Source organism: Diospyros lotus, chromosome 13 (genome assembly GCF_014633365.1).
Source record: "Diospyros lotus cultivar Yz01 chromosome 13, ASM1463336v1, whole genome shotgun sequence".
Classification (NCBI taxonomy): Eukaryota; Viridiplantae; Streptophyta; class Magnoliopsida; order Ericales; family Ebenaceae; genus Diospyros; species Diospyros lotus.
Window position 1 is genome coordinate 17,012,670 of NC_068350.1, and position 27,872 is coordinate 17,040,541.

The 27,872-nt window shown below is 36.7% G+C and overlaps 2 protein-coding genes across 4 annotated transcripts; both read right to left on the reverse strand.

The window, feature by feature from the left end:
* Positions 1-507: 507 nt before the first annotated feature.
* On the reverse strand, positions 508-1,874 carry LOC127788658 (protein RESPONSE TO ABA AND SALT 1-like). Its single transcript, XM_052317214.1, has one exon. The coding sequence runs from the start codon at positions 1,515-1,517 to the stop codon at positions 771-773; it is 747 nt and encodes a 248-aa protein (XP_052173174.1). The 5' UTR covers positions 1,518-1,874; the 3' UTR covers positions 508-770.
* Positions 1,875-4,992: 3,118 nt separating this feature from the next.
* On the reverse strand, positions 4,993-27,644 carry LOC127788655 (phosphoinositide phosphatase SAC8). 3 transcript variants are annotated; one of them, XM_052317211.1, is made up of 20 exons: positions 27,395-27,641; positions 18,903-18,974; positions 17,356-17,483; positions 17,153-17,244; positions 16,960-17,017; positions 16,250-16,306; positions 15,988-16,021; positions 15,757-15,837; positions 15,564-15,670; positions 14,662-14,748; positions 14,511-14,588; positions 13,153-13,217; positions 8,378-8,476; positions 8,155-8,254; positions 7,836-7,944; positions 7,679-7,751; positions 7,505-7,598; positions 7,311-7,397; positions 5,808-5,874; positions 4,993-5,313 (listed from the first exon to the last, which is right to left on the reverse strand). In XM_052317211.1, exons 1-20 carry the CDS (start codon positions 27,543-27,545, stop codon positions 5,186-5,188), a joined length of 1,767 nt encoding a protein of 588 aa, XP_052173171.1. In that variant the 5' UTR covers positions 27,546-27,641; the 3' UTR covers positions 4,993-5,185. The 3 variants fall into 3 exon arrangements, 2 of the variants coding, with proteins under 2 accessions (XP_052173171.1, XP_052173172.1); XM_052317212.1 differs by lacking the exon at positions 18,903-18,974 and having other exon boundaries at positions 27,395-27,643; XR_008020440.1 differs by lacking the exons at positions 4,993-5,313; positions 5,808-5,874; positions 7,311-7,397; positions 7,505-7,598; positions 7,679-7,751 and having other exon boundaries at positions 7,896-7,944; positions 8,155-8,262; positions 27,395-27,644.
* Between the last annotated feature and the right edge of the window lie 228 nt (positions 27,645-27,872).

Below are 27,872 nucleotides of genomic sequence, written 5' to 3' on the forward strand. Positions count from 1 at the left end.
CCTCCCATCGTTATAAATAGAGGGTCTCTTCCCCTCATTCGATACTCAAAATCTAATACTCAGACTTACTTTTTGCTTTTAAGCATTTCACTTCTACGAGGGTCTAACTTAGGCATCAGAGGGTCCGTGCAGGAATTCTCACCCGCGCTCCTAATCGATTTTCTTTTCAGCAAGTCATCCATCCCCCGAGGAAGGTCATCCTTCGCTTGGCTTAGAGTCATCCCTCTCCCGAGTGAGGTCATCCATCGCTCAGATAAGCCATATCAGCAGTTCCCCATCTATAAATTTATTGTTGTAATCGCGAAACAATAATATAAAATTAATTTTATGCATACATGAAATAGAAAAATGTTTGTTGGAGAGAGAGAGAGAGGGGGGGGGGGGGGTGCAGAAGAAAGAAGAAGGGAGAAGGACGCGAAAACTAGAGTTGGGTATAAAGCAGCAGCAGCTGCTGACCCAATGGATTTAGGAAATCATTGATGTAGTAGTAGTAGTAGTAGTAAGACATAATTAAAATTTAGTAAATATTTAACTGAATTTAACAAGGGGAAGGGGAAGGGGAAGGGTTCACACCCCGCCTCTTTCCTCTTGGTTAAGTGAGGATTTTGAGCATACATGAAGCAATCACATTTTTCATCATTTCTTTCTTCTCAACTCTCTTAAGAACGAACTTCCTTCCTACACCACCACCATAAACCATCACCCAAACCAAGCCTAACCAAAAGCATATATATATATATATATGTGTGTGTGTGTATGTATGTTAATGATCAAGTAGTAAACCCAGATGCCGCGGGTGCTGGGCCCCTCTCCCGCTGCAAGCCCCACATCCTGATCTTGAGCTGCAGCTGCGCGGCCGCCGCCAGGAACTTCACATTCTGAACCGGGTTCAGAATCTCCACCACCCTCTCCGCCGTCCTCGTCCTCAGCGTGTCGGCGCTTCCCAGCACCCCCTCCATCGCCGCCCGCAGCGCCTCCACCACGGCGTCGGTGTCCCCCTCCTCTCCCTCCCTCCGCCCCTGCCCCTGCCCCTCCCGCCTCACCAGCTCCACCACCGGCGGCGCCGCCACGCTCTCCTGAATCCTGGCCAGCTGGTCCGTCAGCGCCTTCTCCTCCGCCCTGGTCTCCTGCCTCAGACGGGCGACCCGCCGGCGCTGGTCCTGGGTCAGGTCGTCGACGGCAGTCTCCACTAGGCTGAACGCCATGCCGGGCTTGAAGCCGCCGATCCACAAGAAGGTCCTCTCGAAGGGAGTGAACCAGGTGGGGGAGAAGACGATGAAGACATTGCAATGGGCGGCTCGGGACTTCTCCTCGTAGTATTGCTGGTAGTGGGAGAGGACCCTCGAGATTAAGTCTTTGAGGTCGCGCTCGTGGGATTCGTGGTGGTTTTGCTGGGCGGTGAGGAGCTCGTCCAGGTAGTGCTCTTGACGGACCAGCCAGCCTTCTAGAAAGGATTCGAATGAAACACCAACGCCGCCATTGTTATTGCTCGTGGATGCTCCAGAAGAAGAAGGCATAATTGTTGATCAGAGAGAGAGGGCATTTGTGGGTGTGGGGGCAGAGTGGAATGAATTTATATATACGTATGTATTGGGGGGGGGAATTTTGATTTTTGATGTTGAATGGAGGCAATGAAGGGACTAGGGAAGAAGTAAAGGGAAACTGTCACAGAAGGCGTTTGTCAACCGGGCGGCCATGACTAGAGAGCTCCTGGGAATTTGTACTCACGGAGAGAGAGAGAGAGAGACGTCTTTGAGTAAATAAATTTTTTTTTTTTTTCCCTTTAGAGAGAGGGAGAGAGAAATAGGAAAGAAGGGGGGAAAAGGAGGGGAAAGGAAGGAAAACGGTGGCTCTATCTTATCGGCAAAACCCACCCACCGACAGGAAGGAAGCACCTTTTGGGAGCTGGGAGAGAGGCGGGGGGCACTCTACTCTGGGTGTTGTTTGTCGTTTAGTGGGACGTCGTTTTTTTCTTTTTCTTTTTATTTGTTTCTAACAATTTTGAAAATAAAAAAAAGGGGTTCTAGAATGGGACGCACATCTTACTTATTTGGGCTTTCTGTGAGGATAAATGGGACCAAAAATTACTTAATTTTGGGGTCATTTTTATTTTGATCACTCAACTTTAATTTTTTATTTTTGTGATTATATAAGTCTAATTTGTTTTGTAATATAATCACACTTTAGATTTTTCGGTAACCCTTCGTCAAAGTAGATAATGTGACGCAAATGTGACAAAAAATAAAAATTTATTTGTTGATTGTGTAATAACAACTAATCAAAACATATCACTTGTCAACACCCCCTTTCTTTTTTCTCATCTCTTCTCTCCTCATCTGAGCATCAACAGTAGCAATATAACGAGTGACCAAAGGTAGAGGCGACAACAAAGTAGTCGGAGGTGAACATCGACGAGAGGGTTGTTGGAGGTGGTGACGGTGCAGGCGAACGGCTTGTACCCTTCCCTCACTCTCCCTCTCTCCTCGTTTGAGTGTCTGCGACAGTGATACAACGAGTGACCGAAGACAGAGGCGATGACAGTGCAGGCGAACGGAAATGGAGACGTCGGTGAAGGCTACAACAACGACGAACAGAAGCGTTGATGGCAGAGACAACGGCATAGGTGAATGGCCATGGAGTGGAGGCATTGGCGGCGGGTACAACAGAGGCGAACCGACCAGACACGTTAATGGCGACAGCGACAAACGGTGATGGAGGCAATTGTAGCTGCATCAGAAGGGACGGACGACAACTGATGCGACGACGGGTGCAACGACAAGGGTATAGGTGCGGGCTCAAACAAGGAAAGAGGGGAAAGGAGAAAAAGAATTTAACACATGGCATGTTTTGATTAGCTACTATTGCACAAGCAACAAATAAACTTTTACTCTTTGCCATGTCACCCACTCTGGCGAGGGGGTGTGATCACATTGCAAAACCAATCAAACTTCTATGATCACAAAGCAAAGAATTGAAGTTAAGTGACCATAATAGAAAAGACACCAAAGTTAAGTGATCTTTGGTGTGATTTTCCCGTTTTCTATGCATTTACTCTTTATGGTAAGAGGTAGAGGTTGTGTCTTCCAACTGTATTACCCGTCTTCAAATTTGATTCAAGAGTCAAACACATCTCACTTCTTTATGCCCTCCTCCTATTTTTTTAGGAAGTGTTTGTTAACCAAGATAAGATGAAGAAAATGTCAGATATGAGAAGCATTCCAAATGTTTGGCCTTTCCAACGTATTTGTTAAACTTATCTGACCATTTTCGAAAAAACCCTCACGTGACCTCTTATCTCTCTCTTTTAAAATAAATTTATCTGACTTCCCCCCTCAGATAAATTTATCTAACATTTTATAAATAAACCTCAATTACCTATATGACCCTGATAGGATAGTTAATGTTATTTAATACATTTTAAAATTTTAAATTTATTAAAAAAACTTATTCATTTAAGTCTCATAATTAATATTATTTAATACATTTTTAAATTATCATATATTTTAATAATTTATAAAATTTAAATAACATTATCCCCTTCATCAATTTTTAAAATTTAAATTTCTCTCACCATATATATATTTTATTAACTAATACAATTCTTTTTATCAATTTTTAAATTATTTTATTTATTTTTTATTTTTTATTATAAAAATATATTTTAACCATTTTTAATTATGTAGTTGAAATTATTATAATTCCAAAAATAATTATTTCTACTTTTTCAACTCTTTTTAAATTTATTTTTAAACATAAATTTAAAAAATAAAATTTTATTTTTATTTTTATTTTTATTTTTTTGACAATTCATATTAATTATAAAATACTATTTTAATCATAAATTTATTATTAATGTTAACAAATAATTTTAAATAAATTAATAATAAAATATTTTGATAAAAATAACTCTTATCTTAGTGTTTAACATATGTATTAAAAAATACATAAAAAAAATACAAAAGTAAATTTTAAAAAATTTAACAAACAATCTATAAAAAATATTAAAATATTTTCCAACCTTATCTTGATCATTACATATTTTAATTCGAAAAATATTTCAAACTTATTTTGATATCTTTTATCTTATTCATTTTAACAAACGATATTTATTATATTAAGAGTAATACACACTCACTCTCTCTATTTTCATATAATTTTCATTTTTTTTTAAATAAAAATTAAGTCCCCTATAAGATTATCTATTTTTTTTCTGTTTTTTTTTTTTTTTTTATGCTAAAACTTAAGACCACAACTAAACAAGCATTAGTAAGCTATTCCCGCTCGAGCTTACAAATAAACAGTAAGTTGCATTCAACATTCTAAAGTTTCACCAAATTACATGCAGCCATCTGAATTTCGGAAATCGCACTAATCTCTCATCTCTTAAACAGGGTATCCCATGTAATGTAAATTTAAAAATAGAGTAATTTGATAGGACAATTGAACCATAAGGATAATTAATATATATATATATATATATTTTAAACAGGAGGGAGTTCATGCATTTATACCAAATCTCAAAACTGCATGGTGTATTTAGTATTTACCCTAAAATATAAAAGGCTCGTGCTGGAAATAAATAAAGAGATGTAGAATCAATATAAAAGGCTCATTGAATTGATAATATCCTAAACCCAGCTCGACATGGCAGCAAAATAATAAACAGGGTCTCACACACAGCTCGTTTAGTTTAGGGCCCTACATCTGAGTGATAATGGAAAGGAATCCAAGGGGGATACATGTAGCAGAACAAGTCAGGCAAAGAGTACAAAAATTGGCCTTGAAGCAGCAGTAATCATCTTATCAACGCACAAGGCCAAAGGCTCTTTCTGAGTGCCAGCTTAGAAAAATGGCCTCAAAACCATGGGCTATGCCCTTCGTCCAATGTGCCATTGGATCTGGGCGACCCTATCCTCTCAATATTTTGTAGCTACAAAATGCCATCTAACCATTCTGAATCTAGGCGCATTAGTAGGTGTCAAACTAAACAAATGAAGACAACAGCCAATCTCATCATATATCTAATCAACCCATGAATTTTATTGAACGAGTAGTTGCTTCCGGTAACTCAGCATTATTGATTCTACATCTATGGAACAATCTTAGGTTGGTGCTGTATTTATTCTATCCAGTTCATTTCATGCAGTTTACATGGGATTCTTATTTAAGGGTAAGTTACATATACTTACAGAAGGCCACACAAGCGCGGCCTTGAGCAGAACTGCCTGCCATTTGCTCTGGCAAGTGCCATCATTCCGGCAGCTACACCAGCACATATCAGTGAGGACATATAACGCTGTGTATTTCGTCCAGCTGCCAAATAAGTTTTAGGGGGCGGGGCAGAAAGAAAGAAGGGTTAGGACTCTGGCATGAGTAACAGACTATTGGCTATCTATGTGCATGAATGTGACCACCGCACAAAAATGCACTAAGGTATAATTATACCAACTCAACTAACCGTAAAAATGCATGAAGCAAAAAAAGAAAAATGTATGCAGCTGCATTAAACAGAAAAAAAAAAAGTATGAAGCAACACATTGGCATTCTTGGGGTATATACATTATACCTTACTATAACATGCAAAACATTACCTGGCCAATATCAAGTTTCTAGATTTTATTTATTTATCGTTTGGGGGGTTAGCCGGGGGGGGGGGGGGGGGGGGGGATTGGCATTAAGCCATTAAAATGGTAACAACCAAGATAAATCCAACAGGAAGACAAAAAAGGCACCTTCAAAGAAGGTTCACTGTTGTTTCATGTCTAGCTAGCTATTGCATAAGAAACGGTCCAAAAGTGTAGCAATACCTTGGTTGAGTGTGACTGATGTTGCTGTCAATCCTCCAATTAATAGAGCTGACGCTACAGGGAGGTACTGCAATTTTTGCAATAATGAGAGTTGTAGCGTAAGACAAGTAATCCAATTAAAACATCTACTACTGATACAGACTCATCAAATCTTTAGTTTGCAACTACTGTAAATTTAGAAAATCTGGCATAAGCCTGACTGCAGCCATTGCTCTTTGTCTTGTCTTGTTTTTGTTTTTTTTTTTTTTGGCCCCTTTTTAGCTGCTAAAGAAAGACCCATATGCTCACCAGTTTTCCAATAGGGTTATTTTGTACCATCTTCAATTATCATTTCTCAATTTTAAAAATCATAATTCATCCTTAAGTCAATTGAATGTTAATGAGATCTCCACTTGAGTTAGTCATCATGGATTGATATCATAGTTGTTTCCAGGAACTTGATACGTTCCAGGTAGTGATACGGAATAGGCACAAAGTACATTAGCATGCTAATTTCTGGTATGGAAGGGCTAGGCTTAACAGGTTCATTATTTAGGGTCATGCTATGTTTTATAGTTATACTTGGGTCGAAATTAGTTGGATTGATACTTCCTTATTATACATGCTGGCATGTTTTCTTTGTTTTGTTTTGAATTCTTTTCTATGTTCTTGTACAACTTATGCCATGAAGAATCCTATGCAAATGAAGTCAGGTTAGAATATAATTTAAAATGCAATAGAAGGTACAAGAACTGAGGTATTGCAAGCTTGTCTTTCTCTAATGTTCTTTGAAAATTATTCAGACATTATTCAGACTTTAATGTTCTGGATTCTGTTCCTTGTGATCCAGGGACGCAAAAGAACCAACATCTAGAACACATGATCCAAATTGGAGTTCCTATGAGGAGGAGAGAACCTGGTAACTAAGGTTGACATTGATGCCAAGGATCTGGTCAAAAAGCAAGCTATATATTCCGCCACATGCTCTCTCATATGTTACAGTCATAATTATAATTATCATAACCAAACCATAACTCAACCAATGAACTTGGCATTAGTTCAAACAGTGGTTTCAATGGTTTTAATAGATATTTATTAATTTCTTCTTCATATATTTACTAGGCAAGAAATAAACACAAAAAGTTTGTAAAGCAGCAGAACCAAGCAACACCTTCCACACTCAAGATTGCTGTTAGAGCCTTGGCAGGCTCCAGATATAAATTTTTCGAGATTTTTGGCATGGAAGCTGACAAATAACACACACAAAAAACTTCCAAAGAAGAAAAAATCTTATGAACATATGGCATTTATCTAATGATACTGAATCAGCATGGTTGTCCACTATGACATCACCTTTGAAATTTAGTGAATGCCTAACAACAAATGCTTTCTTTGTACTGGCCGTAGGGTTATTAATATGACTGTTCACTTCTCAAAGTAGATGATTTGAGAAGACATAAAATTCCCACAACATTCATCCCTATGTACCAAACTGAATGTAAAATGAAGGTAATATTTTCTTACAGAGAATGATTCAAATCCACTTTGCTGAAGTGGGGAAGGACTGTTTTGGTTGACAGTGTAGCGACCACTTATAAGATCCATTGCATCCTGAAAATTTCATTAGGTTTATATGGCTATCATAGACTGTAATCTACTGTCTGCTATTGTAATAGTTTGAAAACCATTTAACAGTCACAATGCTGCAGGAATCTTGCCTGGCGAACACCATCTTGAAAGTTATTTAAATAATATCTTGAAAGTGCACTAATCCCATCTTGAATTAGTCCTGCCATAGTCTGCTTCCCATATCTGCAATTCCAGAAGCTATGCATCACGAAGGATAAAAATGTGTATAAATTCTCTGATATCTCAGTTTAGTGGAGATTTACCTGACAAGATCCCGTTTCAGTGCATGAGTCCCAGAATACTCAAGGCTTATCTCATCGCCTTGCTCCATCCAGGCTTCAAAAAAGACAAATTCAGTAGAAGCAGAAAAATAATCATGCAGAATATCCAAGTTTTGAAGGTAGAAAAAATTAACATTACCAGTTCTGAAAATTTCAAAATCTTCAGCAAACATAGAAATGCACTCGTTGGAAGAAAGTACAGCAAGCCTTTGCAGCTGTGAATTCAAAGACTTTTGAGCCAGGTAACTCTGTCAAAACAAAATGTGAACCACACAAAGTGATCAACACAGAAAACCTCACAAGTCATACCATCTCTGACAGAAAAGAAGATTTAAGGAAAATAAATGCAAACTTGTCACTTATTCAACACAGAATCCTAATATTTATAGTGCTTCAAGTTTCATTTTGTTCCCCATATGTTTTAGAAAAGAACCAAGCATTAGTACAACCCCTCAAACCTGTGTAACATTCGTTCGATCAAGACAGTCAATGCAATTAGATCTGATAATGCCTTTCTGCTCAGATAGTATATTTCCTACTGCGTCCACGAGGAAGTATCTGCTCAGCTGGAATAGTACGGATTAAAAACAGAATTATGGAAAACCCATATACCTGGATTGTGACATTTTATTCAGAAAAAAGTTAGAAATTAAAGAAAACCATTATCAGGTTTGTTGATACCCTTGCTTCTCTAAGTCCTCAGAGATTTGGTCATAGAGAATATTTATATTGTCAATATTTGAGTTGCCACAATGGTGATGGAAGTCGAATGGAACATATCTGAATCAACAAAAGTGTAATTGGTCATGGAAGTCAAATGAAATATATCTGAATCAACAAGAAGCAAAAAGTAAATTCTCCATTCTTAAGTAGGAATTGAAAATCTAAAAGATGCTGTTATAAGAAGCATAAGCAAATAGATAATAGAGAACACAACTACCACAAGCCAAAAATTCATACCACCTAAACCGTCAAAACCACCCAGAGCATCATTTGCAATTCTGATTACAACCTAATTCATCTCACAGAACCATATACTTTCTCCAATTCCTGGAAAAACCTATGGTGCCCTCACTTAAGCTTCAATCTTTCAAATTCAGGTTCTCTTCAATGACCTGCTGGGTGTCCAGTGATGCACAATCCTTTCATTGATTAACACAAATAAAGATAACTATTTCCAACCCTGACAGCTTATGTGATTTAAGAAGGTATGATCTCCCTGTTTTAGGGCTCTTATTTATGTAAAAATTAAAAAAAAAAATAAAATACATAATTATATACAATAATAACAATATATTTATATGTATAAACACATATACACAGGCCCTTGCCTGCTAGATTGGGCCAGGGCACAGTTTCTTTTAAGCCTGCCAGGAAGTAGGCTGTGCAAAGTATTGGGCCACACAGAGGGTCCAGCCTCATTAGGGCAATGGTTGGGGGGGGGGGGGGGGGGGGGGGGGGGTGGTCTCAAATAGTTGGGAACCCTCACCTCCCCTCCCCCAACCCCAACTAAAAACCCGACCTCTAGCCTTGATGCTTACCCTCTACTATTCATATACTTGTTATTCCCCATTCTAACAGTTTGTGACAATAGGGGGTCAAACAATCCCAGTAACGGGTCATAACTCAATACAAATAAGTTCCATATCCATCATGAATGTGTGTATTGACTTCCCATTATGTTGTCAATATGTTTGGGTGTTTATAGAATATTTTAGGGCCAGTGTCATGTAATCTCCTGATTCTTCCTGTATTCAATGTAGTCAGCCTTAGTCTATCTGTGGGTTCTTTTTTTGCTTTTCGGGTGTTAGGGTTTTACCATTGATTAGCCTAAACTCATGGGCATGGTTTGTCCACAGTTTTTCAGGTTGGGAATTGTTATTTGGATTTTTGCAGTAGTTTACCCTCCATTAGGGTTTCCAAGTATCATCTCCATCGTCTTTGGTGTACAGTCAATTTGAAGCCATCGTTTTCCATTCACTAGATACTCCTAACCTTTGATATTCCTCTTTTGCCTATAGAAATAGGCAGTGCCTAGGCGGCTTCAGTTATCTTCTTGGCTAGAGGTGGCAAACAGGCCCCCTTGAGCCATGTGCCATTTCGATTTACAACGCAACCCTTCTTATTCTGAGAAACCATTATTCAAACCCTTCAGAATTCCCCATGCTTGGTCATAAGGACAGTCCTATCCTCATTTTAGATAAGGGTATCCTCATGCCAATTGAGAATAACAAATCCCCAGTTGAGATAGGCTCAATTCAGGTTGCTTGGGTGTTAAGTCATATATTAGGTTTTGATGTTGATGAGAAAATAGTTTTGATGATGATATGCAAAACAATGTTAGAGATGAAAGTTTATAGAGGTATAATCGAGTAAGGCATAATAGCATTCGAGTATGTCATCATATCACTCGAATATAGGTCGTTTTTGAATCGAGTATATCAGAATATTAATTGAGTACATATTCCATGTTACTCAAATAAAATATTGATTTAGGCAATTGAGTCTCTATAGCCTATACTCATCATTTTAATTGAGTATAAAGTCAAATTGTAATTGAGTACATCTCTGTACTCTATCCTGTAATCGAATAAAATATTTCTTTACTTGAATAATAATCTCATTTGAAGTAAGCAAGCAAGTTAAAACAAACTCAATTGAATATGTCTATTAGTCAATTGAGTAAAATCTTGTTATATTCAAGTAAGTCATTTCTGCATAGAAGATAATCGAATTACAAGTTGCATTGTATTCAAGTAAGTATGAAAGAATACTCGACTAAATCTGCTTTTGTAATTGAATATTTATGTCAAGTTTCTAGAGTGGCAAGAGTAATCGAATACTCAAAGCTATAATCGTGTAAATGTCTTAGTACACTCGAGTAAATCCAAATTCTAATCAAGTACTAATTCTCTAGTGAATTGTGGAGACTCTAGACTTTTAGTGTAATTGAATGTTCATATTTGTAATCGAGTAGATGTTAAAGCATAATCGACTATATTCAACAATGCAATCGAGTAATCATTACAAGTCTTTGTCTCAAAAATATAATCGAATACAAATGTTTTGTAATCAAGTAAAATACAAAATTAGTCAATTACAAACTATATGAATACGAGTATTTATCAAAATTAGTCAAGTAATCTACAAATTCTACTCGAATAAATTCTTGTTTTTTAATTTATAGTTGTTACAGTGCATTTAATGCATGCAATTTCTGCTTTTCAGTTCATGATTGGTTCATTAAATGCTAATTGATCATTTTTAGAAAACTTACATATAAACTATCTATTTCTAAGTTCTTTGTGAGCTTGTGTAGAGTGAAAATATGGCTCTTACAAAGAAGAATTTTTTTTATTCAAGAAAAACCAGCTGAGCATTTAACATGGAAACACTATATAAAGAGTTGGAGTTTTGAAGACAGCAGAAGAACTAGAAATGAGATAGAAATAAGAAACAGAAAGCTATCTGCATTCTCAAAAAGCTTATTTCAAGTGTGCTTCATTCATACACATCCTTATAAAGAAAAAGAGAGATTGAGCTTACCTTTTCTAACCTTTCTTCTCTGTAATCTAGGAGAAGTGATTGTATTATGTTATTATTGCATACCTTCTCATGTATATCTTTTATCCACGTTCATTTGTGAGTTGTAAAGGTTACGCCTAATCTTTGCAAAAGGCAGTGGTTGTGGCTAAACCTGTTAAAAGCCACCTGTAAGAAGGTTTGTAGCTGATCCTCTTGTAAAAGCTACCCAAGTAAGTTGGTTGACTAAATCCGTGGTGTGAAGTCAAGGTAGTAGAATAGGTAGGTAGCCAAGCCACTATAAAATCTGTGCGCTGCATTCTTTAAATTTTACCTTACATTTTACTTCAGTTAAATTGGGATATTTTTAAGGGTGAAGCTTAATTACCCAACCCCCCCCCCCCCCCCCCCCCCCCCCCCCCCCCCCCCCCCCCCCCCCCCCCCCCCCCCCCCCCCCCCCCCCCCCCCCCCCCCCCCCGCGGCGCAGCCCCTCTAAGCTAACTGTGTTTTTCACTGGGTAAACTTGAAATTATAAATAATAAGGTCCAATTGAGCGAGCCTAAGGTGTTTTAGGCCCAAGTGGGTCAAGTCCAATTCAATCAAGGCCCAAAGGGATTGGCCAACTTATTGAGCTTAGCCATTTGAGCTAAACCCAGGGTCAGTTGGCCTAGCTCAACCAGGCCTCGCCTAGCCACCAACACAAGGCTTGTTGGACTCTACCCACCTAGGCCCAAGCTCAAGGGCCAAACCAGATTTAGTGGACATCAACCAGCCCAGACGGAAGGCCAACGACCTATATGGCTGGTTGACCTAGTTATGGTTGAGGCTATTTTGGCCTATTTCAGTCTGCTTGTTGCAATTGAATCCTACTCTACATCGCTAGGATCAAACAAGCTAGGTATAAGATATTTTAGATACATCAAGGACAAACTCCTAATGTTGTTTGGTTTTTCTGGTTATAGGCGCACTTGATACATTTCCAATAGGGCCCAATTCACTATTTTTAGTTAATTTTATGCTTGATATGTTGTTTAATGTGTTGTTGCTGTCCATCATTATCAAGAGAGGCCTTAATCTCACTAAGTGAGACAGCTACATGAGTTCTATATGATTACCTTATTTGTTCCTATGTTGTCCATGTCACTTAAATTACCTTGGATTGTTGAGCTAATGAGCTAGGCTATATGCACTGCATGCTTCAAGTGCCAAGGTAAGATTATGTCAATCCATATTCGCTCCCAACAAGATAAGATAACGAACTCAGGGCCCTCAATCTAAAATCACATTCCAGTTTGTGAAAACAAAGGATATTCTAGAAGTGTAAGCCTAACACAAAGTGCATAACACTATCCAAGAATGAGAACTGGAACATAAAAAGAAGAGACCATGACATGTCTCTTTTCACAAGGGTATATCTCATCCAACTTATTATCTGCACTGATTTTGCATTTTATTCTTAGTGGGATTGAAAAACACTTGCAACAATATATCAAGAGTTAATCCCACAAATTTGGGATAGGCTACATGAATTCTACCTCACTAATCATTTGCATCTATGGCCTTATCTTTTGAGACCCTTATAATTCATATCATACCTAAGCCTCCCACAAAGTTTTTTCTTCATCTTCCTCTACCTCTTTTGCTCAATACATGTTCAATTCCATCCACTCTTCTCACAGTAAACCTCTATTGATTGTCTTCTCACATGACCAAAATGTCCTTAATCATGTCTCGCACATCCTATATTCTGTTAAAAGGTGAACAATTTTCATAAGCATAGCCATTCAGGAAACATTCAAAACTTGCAATGAAAATTATTAGATATTTAAATCTTTTTATCTTTTCATTGTTTCCATGGATGTTAGAAAACAGAAATTAAAAGCTTACAACATCATATATTCAGAATTTAAATTAAAAAATGGAGAGAAAATTACCTCACATTTGGCAGTTTTTTCATTTCAGAAGCATAGGCCATGCTCAGTTGACCCTCGTCACCATGCTATATTTACAAGATAACATAAAAATGAATCATATTCAAATGGGAGAATATACAAGAACATTGGAAATGTGTAAAAATATAGTAAGCTTATGTGCACAAGTTTTTTGAATGGGACTCAATCAAGTCAGCCAGGCTGGCCAGCTGAGCATAAACCTTAAACCAGATAGACATCATCATAGAAACAAACAGAAATCAAGAAACGGCATATCCATTTCATTCTCTCAGATTGGAATGGCCAAAAGTTTCCATTTCTGTTTCCTAGGTGACAGACAATATAACAGCATTAAATAAATGTCCAATATTTCTAAGGAAACTTATTGAACCTCATTGAAACATTTAAGAAATTAAAAAATGATGAGATGTTTTGACACTTGTTACAATTATCAAATGACATTTACTTCTATTACCTTTTCCATTAAAACAAAATATTAGAGAACAAATTTTAGAGAAAACAAAATAAAGTTTATTCTTAAGTTTATTAGAAAACAAATGAAATCTAAAAATTTATTGCAATGGAGAGAAAAAAAAAATAAAAAAATATGGACATAGTAAAGACAATAAGCCTCTTGCTTTGATACTATAGATATTGTCTTGCCTCTATTAATATTATAATTGGTGCAGTCTTCTTCTTCCTTTCCTACTATTACTTGAACCTAAAAGTTATGAGCCCAATTCTCTAATTAACTGCTTCAACTTTTAATTTAACAGTACCTAATACTTGTTTGTTTTTAAAGAACGTGTTTGTAAGAAGGATTTCCCAAACTTTAGAAATAACTACTTTTGTTTACTATTAATAGCATGACAGTTACTATTTCAGATAAAATGGCAAGTTTATTTTATTGGAACCCGCATATGAGTTTATGCTTGATGAAATTAATTTGTTTAGAAGTTGCTTATGCCTTATATTGAATTATACTCAGATTGACTGATTGAGCCCTTTACTTCTTAGTTTTTCTTTCCAAACGCCTAATATGTTTCTAAAATTTTTTCATCAGTTAGCCTACTTTTCCAAAACATTCCAAATTATTCACTTTCAAACCAACCAGAACAGCACACAATATAATATTTGATTCTTGATATAAAGTTTATTTTAGTCTTTGCTACCATAGTGATGATTTCCTATTAAGCATCATAAAATCTCTTGTTTATAGAAAGATTCTGGACAAAAAGAAAATCACATTGTATCCATTGTCTGGGTCCCCTAAGCTTCTAGGTAAAACCATGGACAAGATATTGAAACTGCAACTGGGTTCATGCCCAGGTGTAAGCACTGGGGGGAAAAAATTCCCTTACCTTGTCAGTTAGATCAACTGGTACAGTCTCTCCATACCTTTGTATAATATCATGAAAATGGCGCTCCACAACCTTTGACTGAAGGTAGGAAAACATAGTCAGATGCATATAACTCAAATACAATGGGCTTCCTCGAGGACAAAATGCTTACAGTTTGTTCATGATCGATAATATTAAGTCGTGGTTTGTAGCTCAAATCAACAATTTGCTCCCAGATGAGGGGAATGGAACCACGAATCTGAACAGAGATACAGAAGTAATTCGTACTTAATAATATGAACTCATATCCTCAATATATTAGCAAATGTCACAAAGAAGGCCTAAAACTGCAAACAGATTTGGTATGCATAAACATCATGTGTGTGGTACGCTGAGTGCTAATTGGGGATGGAAATGGTGGTTACTGGGTGGTGGAAGTGACAGTAAAGGTTTTCTTTTTCTTTTTTTTTTTTGGCTGTAGGTGGGGGTCTTAGGTAAAAACCCCACTTAAATGTTTATCATTTTTTTTATTTTTTTTTTTTTGGAAACCACTGCAAACACAAAAAGGTAACAACAAAGTTCCCCAAACATGTTATCTTTTTCAGTTTTTAGAATTTGAAAATAAAAACAAGAAACAGAAAGCAAAAGGATAAGTGCAGGGCCTGAAAGTGTATATCACAAACAAGCATTAGAAACCATCCAAACAAAGAAAAGAGGGCATTCTTTAAGGAATGGACGGAGTACATTCAATTAGGTTGAAATAATAATTCTTATTTGCCAATCCAAAAAACAGAAACAATGCACATACATAAAACACCTCAAGCTGGTTTAGCAAATTGAGAAACAGGAAAAGTCAGCATCTAGAAACAGATTCATCAAGGAGCACAAAATAAAAGGAAAAAAATGTCTACCTTCCGACAAGGATAGTTCTTTCACATTTTGTTCAAAGAAATTTAATTTGGAAATGACTCAGAAAAAGGAAGTGTCAGCTAACTGATCGACTTATAATGAGTCAAAAAAATATTCAACTAGCAAAATTACTACCTGAACATATATTTAGTATTAAAGTGATACCTGTAAAAGCGAAGACTTAAAACCTTCAAACTCCAAAACTTGCTCAGTTTCAATAAAATTTGCAGTGTCTCCTTCAAGGTTAGCTCCTCTTCTCCACATTCGGGTCCCTATGCTCAGAATAACCACTAGTTAGCACTGTTCACCGTAGCCATATTAATAAGAACAAAAAATAATAATTTCAGTATTGCCTTACCTAGGCGGCGTGTACACCTTCTTGAAATTAATGTAATTGTGGCAGGTGAATCTTTCAACTTCAGCCATCCAGCCTGAAAGCTTAATCCTTGGTTAAGAGAAAACACCAAAAATTGGAAGCAACTCTTGCATCTTTAGCTAGTATTTAACATGCATGCATGTCCACATGCATGCAAACACAGGCACATTGGCAGGAAGGGGGAAAGAGACAGCATAGTAATGAAAAGGATATTCCCTTGTAACAAAGGAATGATAAAACCATCAAGCTGTAAAAGAAAAGGAAAAAAAGAACTCATTAGACAGAGTATTGAAAGGATCACATTTCAGATATTCAAATAAGAGGGATGTTTAATCTCATCACGGATCTCATTTTTCCCTTCTATTTCAAACTTAATATTTTGATTACAACCATGTGCTTCTAATTATTTACAGAAAAAAAAATGTCCTTCTAATTACTATTCAGTGATGGATTTCACAGAGAAGAAATGTCTAACCTTATTCTCGATGAGCTGTTCCATTATATTTCTGTTCCAAACAAATCGGGGGTCAGCCTGAAATACAAATAGAAATATAGAACCCATAAGTATTCAGCCAATGTCCAATAATGGGTCAAGTGTAAGAAAAGAAACTGTAACTTGCCAAGCGGAAACAAGGGGGAGGGATTAAAAACTTTACATTTGGATAAACCCATAATTGAGGACAACAACTAAAATCAAATAAATAGTCTCCCCCTCCTCTCCCTCCCTCCCTCTGCCTGCTACCTTGGTAGGATTCATTTTATGGTAACCCAAACCCTGACAGACCATGGCCATTATTAATACCTTGTTAGGGAACATCTTTAGTAGCATCGTTAATCCACCCCCACACTACTTAAACTTGTGGAACATATGGTGTGAGACCATCTTAGCAATAACAAGGTTCAACATGACCAGAACCCACAACCTCGATCTTGGGTAAGTGCATGCTATGCCAACTGCTATCTAATGGTTAATGCTCTTTATAACAGCTATTGGAACAATGCAATGATGAACATAACTAATAGTATGAAGAGAAATTTAGCTATGGTGACCCAAAATTTTTTATCTTCAACTGTCATTTGAGGAGAAATTAATGCTTTATTTTGTTTGCTCTTCTATTTTTGTTACAAAATTTCTTCCTTTCTATCGAAAGAAGAAAATTGAATAAAGAAAAAAGGCAGACTGACCTGCTTCCAAATTGGTTTGTTCATCCACCGTTCAGCCAACTTGAATCTTCTCTGTAAGCTGGTAAATACTATTCAAAAATAAGATGGAAGATGATATAAAGCTGAAAGTAAGGATGACATCTAATTATTATACTTAAAGCACAATTACATGAAGGGAAATTTAGTCAAGGATCAAGTAGGCAGAAGTACATACTTCAAGGTTATATCTGTTTCATATGAATAATACAGTCCTGGAGTTGATTCCACTATCTTTAACAAGGTCCTGAAGTAAGCCTCATCTCTTTTCTGCACAAAAAAATCCCTCATTAGGTTCTGGCCAATGATTCAGCTTTCAGTCACTGCTGAGACTGCTTTTCTAACTTCTGACTCCAGAGATTGAAGGAAAGAAAAGCGTACTTCTTGATTGCTTGAAAGCCTCATAGCCTCATTACATGACAAGAACTTCATGGACATCACACGGAAAACAGGAAAACCAAGATAATTCCCAACTTCTCGCCGAGATGTTATCACCAGTACATGTGTCCCTACAGCAAAATTAAATGAACAGGTGCAAAAGCCTGATATAGATAACGTAAAGATCATATGATTTTCTTAATATTTCCTATTTGTCATGCACTTGGGAATACTCCTTAACTAAAACCTCACCTTAAATGTAAAAACACTTATATATATATATATATGTGTGCATATATAAATTAATGCAACAGCATATTTTTGTGAACCAATTCTTCAGTTATTGTTTGAGTACAGAAAAAATCATCCCCGCACATAATTGTATTCTACATATCTCTGACAAGTGCAACTTCTGCAAAAAGATATTCAAAACCAACTCTAGCATTTTCATCATGCAGCATGATGTAAATGAACTCCATTTTTAAAGGACATTTATTGCTTAAGTCCTTAATTTACCATGTCTACTTCAATGATCCACCATTTCTTATTTTTTATTTTTCCTTAAATTAATTAATAGAAAGCTACAACAAACACCTCCAATAAGCCAACTCAAAAGTCAGAATCCAGAAAAATATCATGACACTTTCTTTTTAGCTAAGTTAACACTGTTTGAATTAAAGCTCATTTGTTAGTATAAGTTGCTTGCGTTATCAGTCTTCAAAATGTAAAAGTTGGGACAATATCAGAGGAAGAACCATAAAACCGATATCTCCTTGTGTACATGATGTTTCAAACAAATAAACCTCATGCGTATATGGCCCTTTTTTTTGTGCAGGATTATCCTAATTTTAGCAGTATGTTGGTGACGTACTTCTTATTTATCAAAATGGAAAACAGAAAGCCTGATACATGTCTGGACACTGTAACATAGCATGAAGTTTTTGGTAATTTTCTCATATCAACCAATGTTACATTGATTAACACCCATGATGACATCCCTATGTTCTGGCATTAATAAGTATCAAATTGACACCAGGGAAATTATTTTTTCAGTTCATGACAAAATGGGGCATGAGTATGACTGAGAATTACCAATCCATAGCATGAAAATTAATAAAACAATATAGCTATAATAAGATCCACATCGAGGACAACTTTTGCCAACCCCACTTAGTGGGATTAGGCTTCTGATGATGATAAGGAAGACAACTTTCTTGGAAAACAATATATGAGATCCATCCATTTGGTTATTTCACCTCTTCCTCCTTTTTTCTTTTTTGGATAAATTACGTAATGTCAAACTTTTAAAGGACAAGCTATAAATTGAACTCAACAAAACCATATAAACAAGAGGGGAACTATATTTCCTGCATGTTAAAACTCCCTAATTTGCAATACCTAAATTTGCAAACACATAAAAAGTCAGTGCCCATTCAAGATGAAGTCATATCCACATGGCCATGCATATGTGAACAAAAAAAGTAATGTGCATGAGACCACAAACTCATATGGAATTCGGCACTTCATGCAGTAATTTGTTGCGTGAATACCTGCAAGTAACCTAATAGTTCCAGCCAACCCATAAATTGTAGAGACCTTGAGGGGATTTGCAGAAGCATCGTCTGTGACAATCAGTTAGACATTAAATTCCAGAGCCATTAATAAAATATGTCAAGTTTTCAACAAAACAGTCATTCTAGTATGTATGAGAAAGATACAATAACTAGGCACCATCCAGTTCTAAAACGCGGCCTAGGCGGCTGCCTAGGCACCCCTGAGGCGTTAGGTGGCCCCTTGCCGCTGCAAATACATGCAAGTCAGCATCCTAGACACAAAACAATGCCGATCCCCAAAGAAAACCCCCCTTCCCTACTTCGTGTGATATTTCAACCTTCCCCTCAAAGAAATCCCTAATTCTCCTCACTCTTCCCCCGCTGCCGCCTACAGCCTACAACCGTCATCTCTTTCCCCCATCGCCACGTTGCCGCCACTGCAAGTAAGTCTACAACCCGTTGTCATTTTCTTCTCCAAATCGTTCCTATCGTCGTTCTTTTCTCTGAACCCAACTCAACCCATCTCTAACCAGAAGAAGATGATGAGCAAGAAATCAATGAATTTTGAGTCCGATGAAGATCGTGTATTGGAAGAATATGGAGAGGAAAAAGTCCAATTAGATAAATTTTGAGTCCGATGAAGATCGTGTATTGGAAGAATATGGAGAGGAAGAAGTCTAATTAGATAGATTCTTCGGATATGGTTTATGTTGCATTATTGCTGCTTCTACCTTCCTGAACCCAGAATTAATCTACAACAATTTTTTTTCTTAGACTTAATTCCATTATTTCACTTGTCTTTCCAACTTTGATTTACCCAAAAATAACATCAAATTACATGATACATCAAAAAGTTAAAAAAAAAAAAAAAAACACACAATTTTCTTAGACCCAGCCTAGGCGATAGGCCCCAGTTTGGCACCTGACTAGCGCCTAGCACATTTTAAAACATTGGCACCATCAATGTTATTAAAGGCGCACCTAGAATGCTTCCAGGTGGGCGCAGACCAACAAGGCGCACCTAGGCCCAAGGTGCCTTGAGCTTAGGCAAGCCTGGACTTTTTTAACTATTTTTTTAAGGTTTTTATTTTACTATTTATTACTGTTGAACAAGATAGTTACTAGAAATGTTGAACAAGATAGAAAAGAGGGAAAACCATTCTTTTAGAAGTAGAACTCTATGCTAGGTCTAGCATCCCTCTATTGAAATTTATAGTAAGTTGTACAATAATTAAGGCTAAAATTAAGACATAAATTATAGCTAATTACATCTAATCATATGCTTAATTGACTGCTAATTACATAGAGATTGACAGCTAATCTTTGACTGCTAATTACATGCTAATTAATAGCTATTCATTGATTTGTGGCAAATCTTCCTTCCTTGATTTATGACAACTCTTCTTGATTTTTCTGCCTTGATTTATGACACTCCCTCTCAAGCTAGCGAATAGACATTGTTCATCCCCAGCTTGACGATAATCATATGCAAGACAAGACTAAATTAGAACATCAGCTAGTTGGGATTCACTTGGTATATAGGGAGTAGTACAAATAAACTCTTTGTCCAATTTCTCTTTAATAAAATGTTGGTCAACCTCAATGCGTTTTGTTCGGCCATGCTGTACAGAATTGTGTGCAATACTGATGGCAGACTTATTATCACAATAAAGTTTCATAGGGTTGTCACACTTGAGTCTCAAGTCTTCAACAATAATTTTTAACTATAGCAACTCACATATACCTTGTGTCATTGCCCAAAATTCCGATTTTGCACTCGACCTAGCCACAACAATCTGTTTTTTACTCCTCCAAGTAACTAGATTTCCTTCCAAGAAAATGCAATACCCTATAGTAGACCTCCTATCAACCGTTGAACTTGCATAATATGCATCAGTATAGGCCTATAAGGTAAGTTTAACTCCCTTTTTTAACAAATTCCCTTTCCTAGGGTGCCTTTAAGGTAGTGTAGAATTCTATAGACTGCTTGCAAGTGAAGCTCATTGAGTTTGTGCATAAACTGACTTACTATGCTCACTGCATAAGCTATATCTGGTTTTGTATGAGATAGATAAATTAACCTACCAACTAATCTTTGATAGGCTTCTTTGTTGGTATCCTTGTCTCCCTCTGCTTCTCCCATTTGTGATTAGGATCAATCGGGATGCTGGCTAGTTTGTGAGCCAATTTCCCTGTGTCCCTCAAAAGGTCAAAAACATACTCATGTTGAGATATGAATATCCCATGCCTAGATCGTGCCACTTTAATACCTAAGAAATATTTTAAATTCCCTAGTTCCTTGATTTCAAATTCCATAGCCAAACATCTCCCCAAGTTCTGTCTCTCCTTTTCATCGTTCCCTATCGCTATAATATCATCAACATAGACAATAAGAGTTGTAACTAAAGCTGAACCTAAACCTAAGTGCTCTATGAACAAAGTGTGGTCCCCTTGGCTTGGTTTATACCCCATGGTTTGCATCACCTTGGAAAATCTCCCAAACCAAGCTCTAGGTTATTGTTTCAGGCAATATAGTGCCTTCTTGAGTTTGTAGACTTTAGTTCCAAGTTTGTTTTCACTGAATCCTAGAGGTGTATCCATGTAGATCTCCTCCTCCAGGTCTCTATGTAAGAAAGCATTCTTCACATCGAATTGTTGTAAAAGCCAGTCAAAAATAGCTGCTAGGGATAAAAGAATTCTTACCGTATTCAATTTGGCTACTGGAGCAAAAGTTTCCTGGTAGTTAATTCCATATGTTTGGGTGTATCCCTTAGCTACCAACCAAACTTTGTACCTTTCAAGTAACCCATCTGCTTTATATTTGACTATGAAAACCCATTTGCAGCCCACTAGTTTCTTTCCTTTTGGCAAATCCACAATTTCCCAAGTATTGTTCTTCTCTAGGGTGGATTTCAACACTCATAGCATTCTTCCACTTTTTACACTTTAAAGCCTCTAATAATGTGGTAGGAATGGATACCATATGAATGTTTGCAAGAAAGCTTTTATGAGTTGGAAAGCACCTTTGAAAGGATAAAAAATGAGATAAGGGATATAAGGGATATTTTGTACACTCTTGGATTCCTTTCCTTAGGGCTATGGGCAGGTCTACTTTTGTCCCGAAATTAGTCTTAGAATGTGAGCTTAGAGATCTTACCTCATTTCTAGAATCTAATTCTGATGATAGGTGCAACCTCGGTTCAGGTTCTGGATTAGTCCTTCTTGTATAAATCTGTGAAAAACGGTCGTTGGTAATGGTTTGTCCCTTTCCAGGGTCATGGGGTTTAGAGAGGTTTGATATAGGAGATTCTAGTTAAGGTAAGCAAACTAAGGTTGGGTTTCTGGTGCAGGGGTAAGGCAAGTTCTGTAATTGTATGTTCAAAAGCAGGGTCTTCAGGATTTACAGCTTTAGGTAAATGTTCTGGCATGGGATTGGGTGCAGCTTCAAGTTTCTGCACTTCTAGTGGAAAGGAGGTAAGGAGTGGCATAGGCTCATCTTCATTTTCCATAATTGAAGTCTCCCTCTGAAGATAAGGTTGAGAAAAATAGGATTCATGCTCAATAAAAGTAATATTGACAGTGATTAGAAACTTTTTAGTGGGAGGGTGATAGCATTTGTATCCTTTTTGGTTAGAAGGATAGCCCACAAAGACACATTCAGCTCCTCAAGGATCCAATTTCCCTCTATTATGGCTATGAACATGAACAAAAGAAACACACCCAAAGACTCTATGGTTGAGGGGAGATGTGGAAGAAAGACCCGAATAGAAGTGAGATAATATGGCCATTGGAGTTTGAAAATTTAACATACGGGAGGGTAAGCGATTGATGGTGTAAGTTGTTGTAAGGACTGCTTCCCTCAAAAGTGTTTAGGCACATTATGTTGAAACAACAAGGCCCTAACAATATCTAGAAGGTGACCATTCTTTCTTTCTGTAAGGCCATTTTGTTGTGGGTAGAAACACAAGAAAACTCATAAATAATACCCTTTTGATGGAAATAGATGGAAAGAGTCTGGTTAAAATAATCTCGAGCATTATCAGACCTAAACCATTTGATTTGAGCCCCAAATTGAGTTTGGATCATAGAGAAAAAATTCTGGAGGATGTCACTCACATGAGACTTAGATTTAAGGAGAAAGATCCATCTAACCCATGTATAATCATCGATGAATGTGACAAACCAACGTGCACCAAAAATATATGGAATAGTTGATGGACCCCAAATATCACTATGAATTAAATCAAAAGGAAAAGGGCTTACATTATTACCAGGAGGAAAAACAGAACGCTTGTGCTTGGCAAGTTCACAAATGTCACAATGAAATTTGCTAATATCTAGATTTGTAAACAAAGAAGGGAACATAATCTTGAGTGTGGAGAAAGCAGGATGTCCTAGTCAATAATGATGCAGCTAAATAGTGTCCTTGTGGGGCGGATACTATTCAGAGAGGTAGATTAGGGGCTGGTTCCATTTGGGAGCAATTTGTTTCTCAAATTTGTCAAGGTAGTATAATCCATCCCGTTCCTTAGCACACCCAAACATCAGTCCCGAGACCTAGTCCTGAAGTAAGCAACAAAAAGGTAGAAAAATAACTTTGCAGTTGACATCATAAGACAATTTAGATACAAAAGGGAGATTGGTGGACAAATTAGGCACATGAAGGACTTTTTTAAGATTGAGAGTAGGGTTATTTGTAATTTCTCCTATGCCAACTACTATGATTAATGAACCATCAGAAGTAGCTATTTTTCTATGGCTAGAACAGAAAGCATATGAGTGAAAGTACTGGGAGAAAGGTGTCATATGATCAGTACTGTCAGAATCAATGATCCAGGAATCTGGAGAATAAGTATTAGAGGCATTTAAAGCATAAGAAATAAGAGGTTTACCTAAATGTATCAAGGAGCAATTACCTGAGATAGATGGTTTGTCCAAGGCACTTAGGAATTGCCTCAACCTTTCAATCTCTTTCTCATTGAATTCTTTCTATTCTTTTGGTTCATGGATCTGTTCTTCCTTGTGTGAAGTGGCCATGTTGGCTTGCCCTTGACTTCGATGCAGTTGTCCACCCTTATTTCCCTATTCTTTACTTGGTGGCTTTCCATTTAATTTCCAGCACATCTCCCTAGTATGCCTAAGTTTCTTGCAAAAAGTACACCATAAGTTGTCATGGTTGTCACTCCCTGTGTGCTTAGGAACTGTCTTATCGTTGTCTCCATTCAATTGGGTCTCTCTTGAATCCACAGCCTCTTCCATTAGCCACCAATGCTGAAGCCTCGATTGGTTTAGGGTGCAACATTAGACCCCTTCTGCTTTCTTCAGCCAATATAATTGAAATAACTTCATTAAATAAATGTAAATCAGCTTTACCAAGGATTTGGATTCTTACCTAATCATACTCTCATTAAGTCTTGCTATAAAATCATAAATTTTGTCTTTCTCTATGAAGGTTTTCAATGTGGCTGCATTATCACTGTTTTTCATCTCAATAACCCGGTAGTGATCTATTTCTTGCCAAAGTCCTCTTAGGGGATTGGCATATTCTGTGGCAAACTTGTTCCCTTGTTTTATAACAACGATTTTGGTTTTCAATTCATAAATCTGGGCTGCATTGTTAACTTTCAAATAGGTTTGTTGAATAGACTCCCAAACTTCCTTGGTTGTAGGTAGAAATATACAAGTGTCACTTATTTCGAGTGCCATGGAACTCCACAGCCATGCAATGATCATGGAATCCTCTTCATCCTATGTTGCATAGACTGGATTTTCCTTCGTTGGTCCAGTCCCCGTGATGTGACTTATCTTTCCTTTCCCTTTAAAAATGGTTCGGATAAGTTGAGCCCATTTGAGGTAATTTCTTCCGTCCAATCTGTAGGCTGCATGAATCTGCTGCAATTCTCTAGAGGGTAGGATCCCTAGAGGTGTTGTTGTTTCTCTTGTATCACAAAAGCTAATCTCACTAGTTTGAGTAGACATCTTGATTGAATGGAGAAACAAGGCTAAAGAAAGAGCTACGGATCAGTAGGTGTGGTTGCAACAATGAAGGCTGCCAAAAACTGAACAGCAATGAAGGCTGGAGGTTAGGAGGATAATCGGCAATGAAGGCCGGAGAAGGGTTGCCCACAGAGAGTTCCCTAAAGCTCTGATACCATGTTGAACAAGACAGAAACGAGAGATGTTGAACAAGATAGAAAAGACAGAAAACTCTTCTTTTAGAAGTAGAACTCTATGTTAGGTCTAGCCTCCCTCTATTGAAATTTATAATAAGCTGTACAATAATTAAAGCTAAAATTAAGACCTAAATTATAGCTAATTAAATCTAATCACATGCTTAATTGACTATTAATTACATAAAGATTGACAGCTAATCTTTGATTGCTAATTAATAGTTATAACTTGATTTGTGACAAATCTTCCTTCCTTGATTTATGACAACTCTTCTCGATTTTTCTACCCTGATTCACAACAATTACTTTATTTAATTTTTTATTGTTTAGGGTTTATATTTATTGTTTCAACTGCAAATTTTACAATGAGTAAAAGGGCTACTACTTCAAATGCTCCAATTAAATTTGAACTTGATAAAGATGGAGAGGGAGATGACATGGAAGATGAGGATATTAAAGATGATGCTTCTAATGATGAAAATATGAAAATGTCTGATCTTGATGATAAGGATGAATTTTAGATTATTTAAAATGCATAATTAGTTAATCTTAATTAAGATTTAAGATCTATAAATTGTTTAAGATTTAATTTAACTTGACTTAAAGACTTTTAAATTGCATCTTTTGGCATTTTTTATTGTTCTTTTCATTAGTATATGTTGAATTTTTTAATTTTCTTGATAACATGTTTGTGAATATGTTATTAGGAGTTAGGATCTATTTTATACCTTAGTTTTAAACTAGAATATATATTTTTCATTTTTTTAGTTAGCATGCACTTAGTCCCATTAGGCACGCGCCTCACCTTACGTCTTGCGTCTTGCGCCTTAAGCTCTAACACCTTTTTGCACCTTGGGCCTTTAATAACACTGGGCACCATTTCTGCAACATATATGTGATTTTGCACGGCAGGCCTTGACAGCAACGGGAAAATATGCTCATTTTTTACTAAAAGGTTATCAGTTTGAGTTGTGGAAACAACCTCTTTGCAAGGTAAGGATAACAATATGTATAAAAACAAACATCTCCCAACTCTTGCAAAGTAAGGAACCTTGTGCACTAGAGATGCCCTTTTATTTATGTGCTTTTACTTCTTAGTAAATTACATTTGGCACCCCCTCACATTTTGGAAATTATAAAAACCTCCACTCCATTAAACAGACTTTAAAAAGTCCCTGCAAGTAAATAAAACATAAGGGGTATCTTGTGTAACATAAATATAATGGATGGGGTCCTGGGGATAATCTGATACAACTTTTGAACAGTAAGGGTAGTTAATTAATTTCCAAAAGGTGAGGTACACCCTGAATTTATATCAAACCCCAGGGGTGCATGTTATATTTTACCCTAATTTTTTTATACTATACTTGGAAATTATACCAAAAAAAATTGTCTGGTTTTATTATGAAATAAATAGAAAAGGTGAACTGCAACAACAGAATGAGTTATATCACCCATCATGCATAAATATATACCTATGAACACCTATATGCAAGCGTATGCTCTTCAAATTATTTGTTTTACCAATCTAACATGTTGGATATCACTAGCAAAAGCTTCATATTACCCGAGAAAAAATACATTCAACATTCATTTCCAAGCTTCTGATTACATTTTCTAATTTCTCACTTAACTTCTATAGAAATCACTATAATCAATAAAATGATTACAAAATTAATGTGACTAAACATTCAAAAATTATAAAACCCAAAAAATCCATAGTTATGCGATTTCCATAAAGGACAATTTTTTTTTTTTGCTAAGAAGAGTACACAATTAGGGACAAAGTTAGTAATGGAATGGAATGCAAGATATCTTCTCCTCGTTTGGGTAAGTAGGGATGGAAAGTAGGACGAAATGTTTCTCCTTGTTTAGGAGAGTAATTGAAATGAATTGATGAAATAATATTTAACAGCAAACAACCACTAATAACTTTTTAACATAAAGATAGAACATTACGAAGTCAAGGACAAATTTGAACTCTTAAAAAAACAAACTATTAAGGTTAATATTGTCAAAACAAATTAACGTTACTTCCAATTTTCATTCCATCCATGCTACCGATTCAGGGAGACAAAAACAAGGGGTTTGGAGGGTATGGCTGGAAAGTGCGCCCATGCATTTCCCTTACCATTGTCTCTCCCAAACAAGGAGAACCTTCTCCCACCCCCATCTCCCAAACGCACTGTAATGGACGTATGCTCAAAATAGTTAAAAAGGAAGAAACGGCCGCATAATCAAATGCTTTCCATTTCTATTTATCACAGCAACGAAGCAAATCAAAGAGCTTAAAAATATCCGAAACACGAAAGTACTGACCGACGAGTGGCTCGATGGTGCCATCGGATCGGCGGATAGTGAAACCTTGACCGGGGGATTCGACGGCCTGGATCACGAACTTGTCTTCGAATTCGTGCAACTCCAATTCCTTCCACAGCTTGAAATGGACTGGCTGTGGCTGAATCTCCATCGAAACAAACAAAAAGAAAACCCTAGAATCGTTTTCCGATCGAACAAAACATCGACTCAATATTCTGACTAAAACTGAGGAATCGTCGATAAAATGACTCTAAAACCCCTAACCATATTCCAATTATTGTAATTTTGCAACCACCCAGTTTCCATTTTTTCCCATCCACATCACCATTATTTAGACAAGTCAAGACACGTAGTGTGAATAAAATATTTTTGGAAACTATGAAAATGGTAGTTTACACAGTTATCTGAGCGAGTTTTATAAATTTTAAATAAATACTCCTAAGTTTTACATAATTTTCCATCATATTAAATAAAATTT

Excerpts from the sequence above, each read along its gene's own strand:
- LOC127788658 (XM_052317214.1), bottom strand. The coding sequence starts at position 1,517 with ATGCCTTCTTCTTCTGGAGCATCCACGAGCAATAACAATGGCGGCGTT.
- LOC127788655 (XM_052317211.1), bottom strand. The coding sequence starts at position 27,545 with ATGGAGATTCAGCCACAGCCAGTCCATTTCAAGCTGTGGAAGGAATTG. Across the intron at positions 18,975-27,394 it reads CACCATCGAGCCACTCGTCG|ACGATGCTTCTGCAAATCCC; the intron begins GTCAGTACTTTC and ends TGATTGTCACAG. Across the intron at positions 7,599-7,678 it reads CTGAAACGGGATCTTGTCAG|ATATGGGAAGCAGACTATGG; the intron begins GTAAATCTCCAC and ends CTGGAATTGCAG.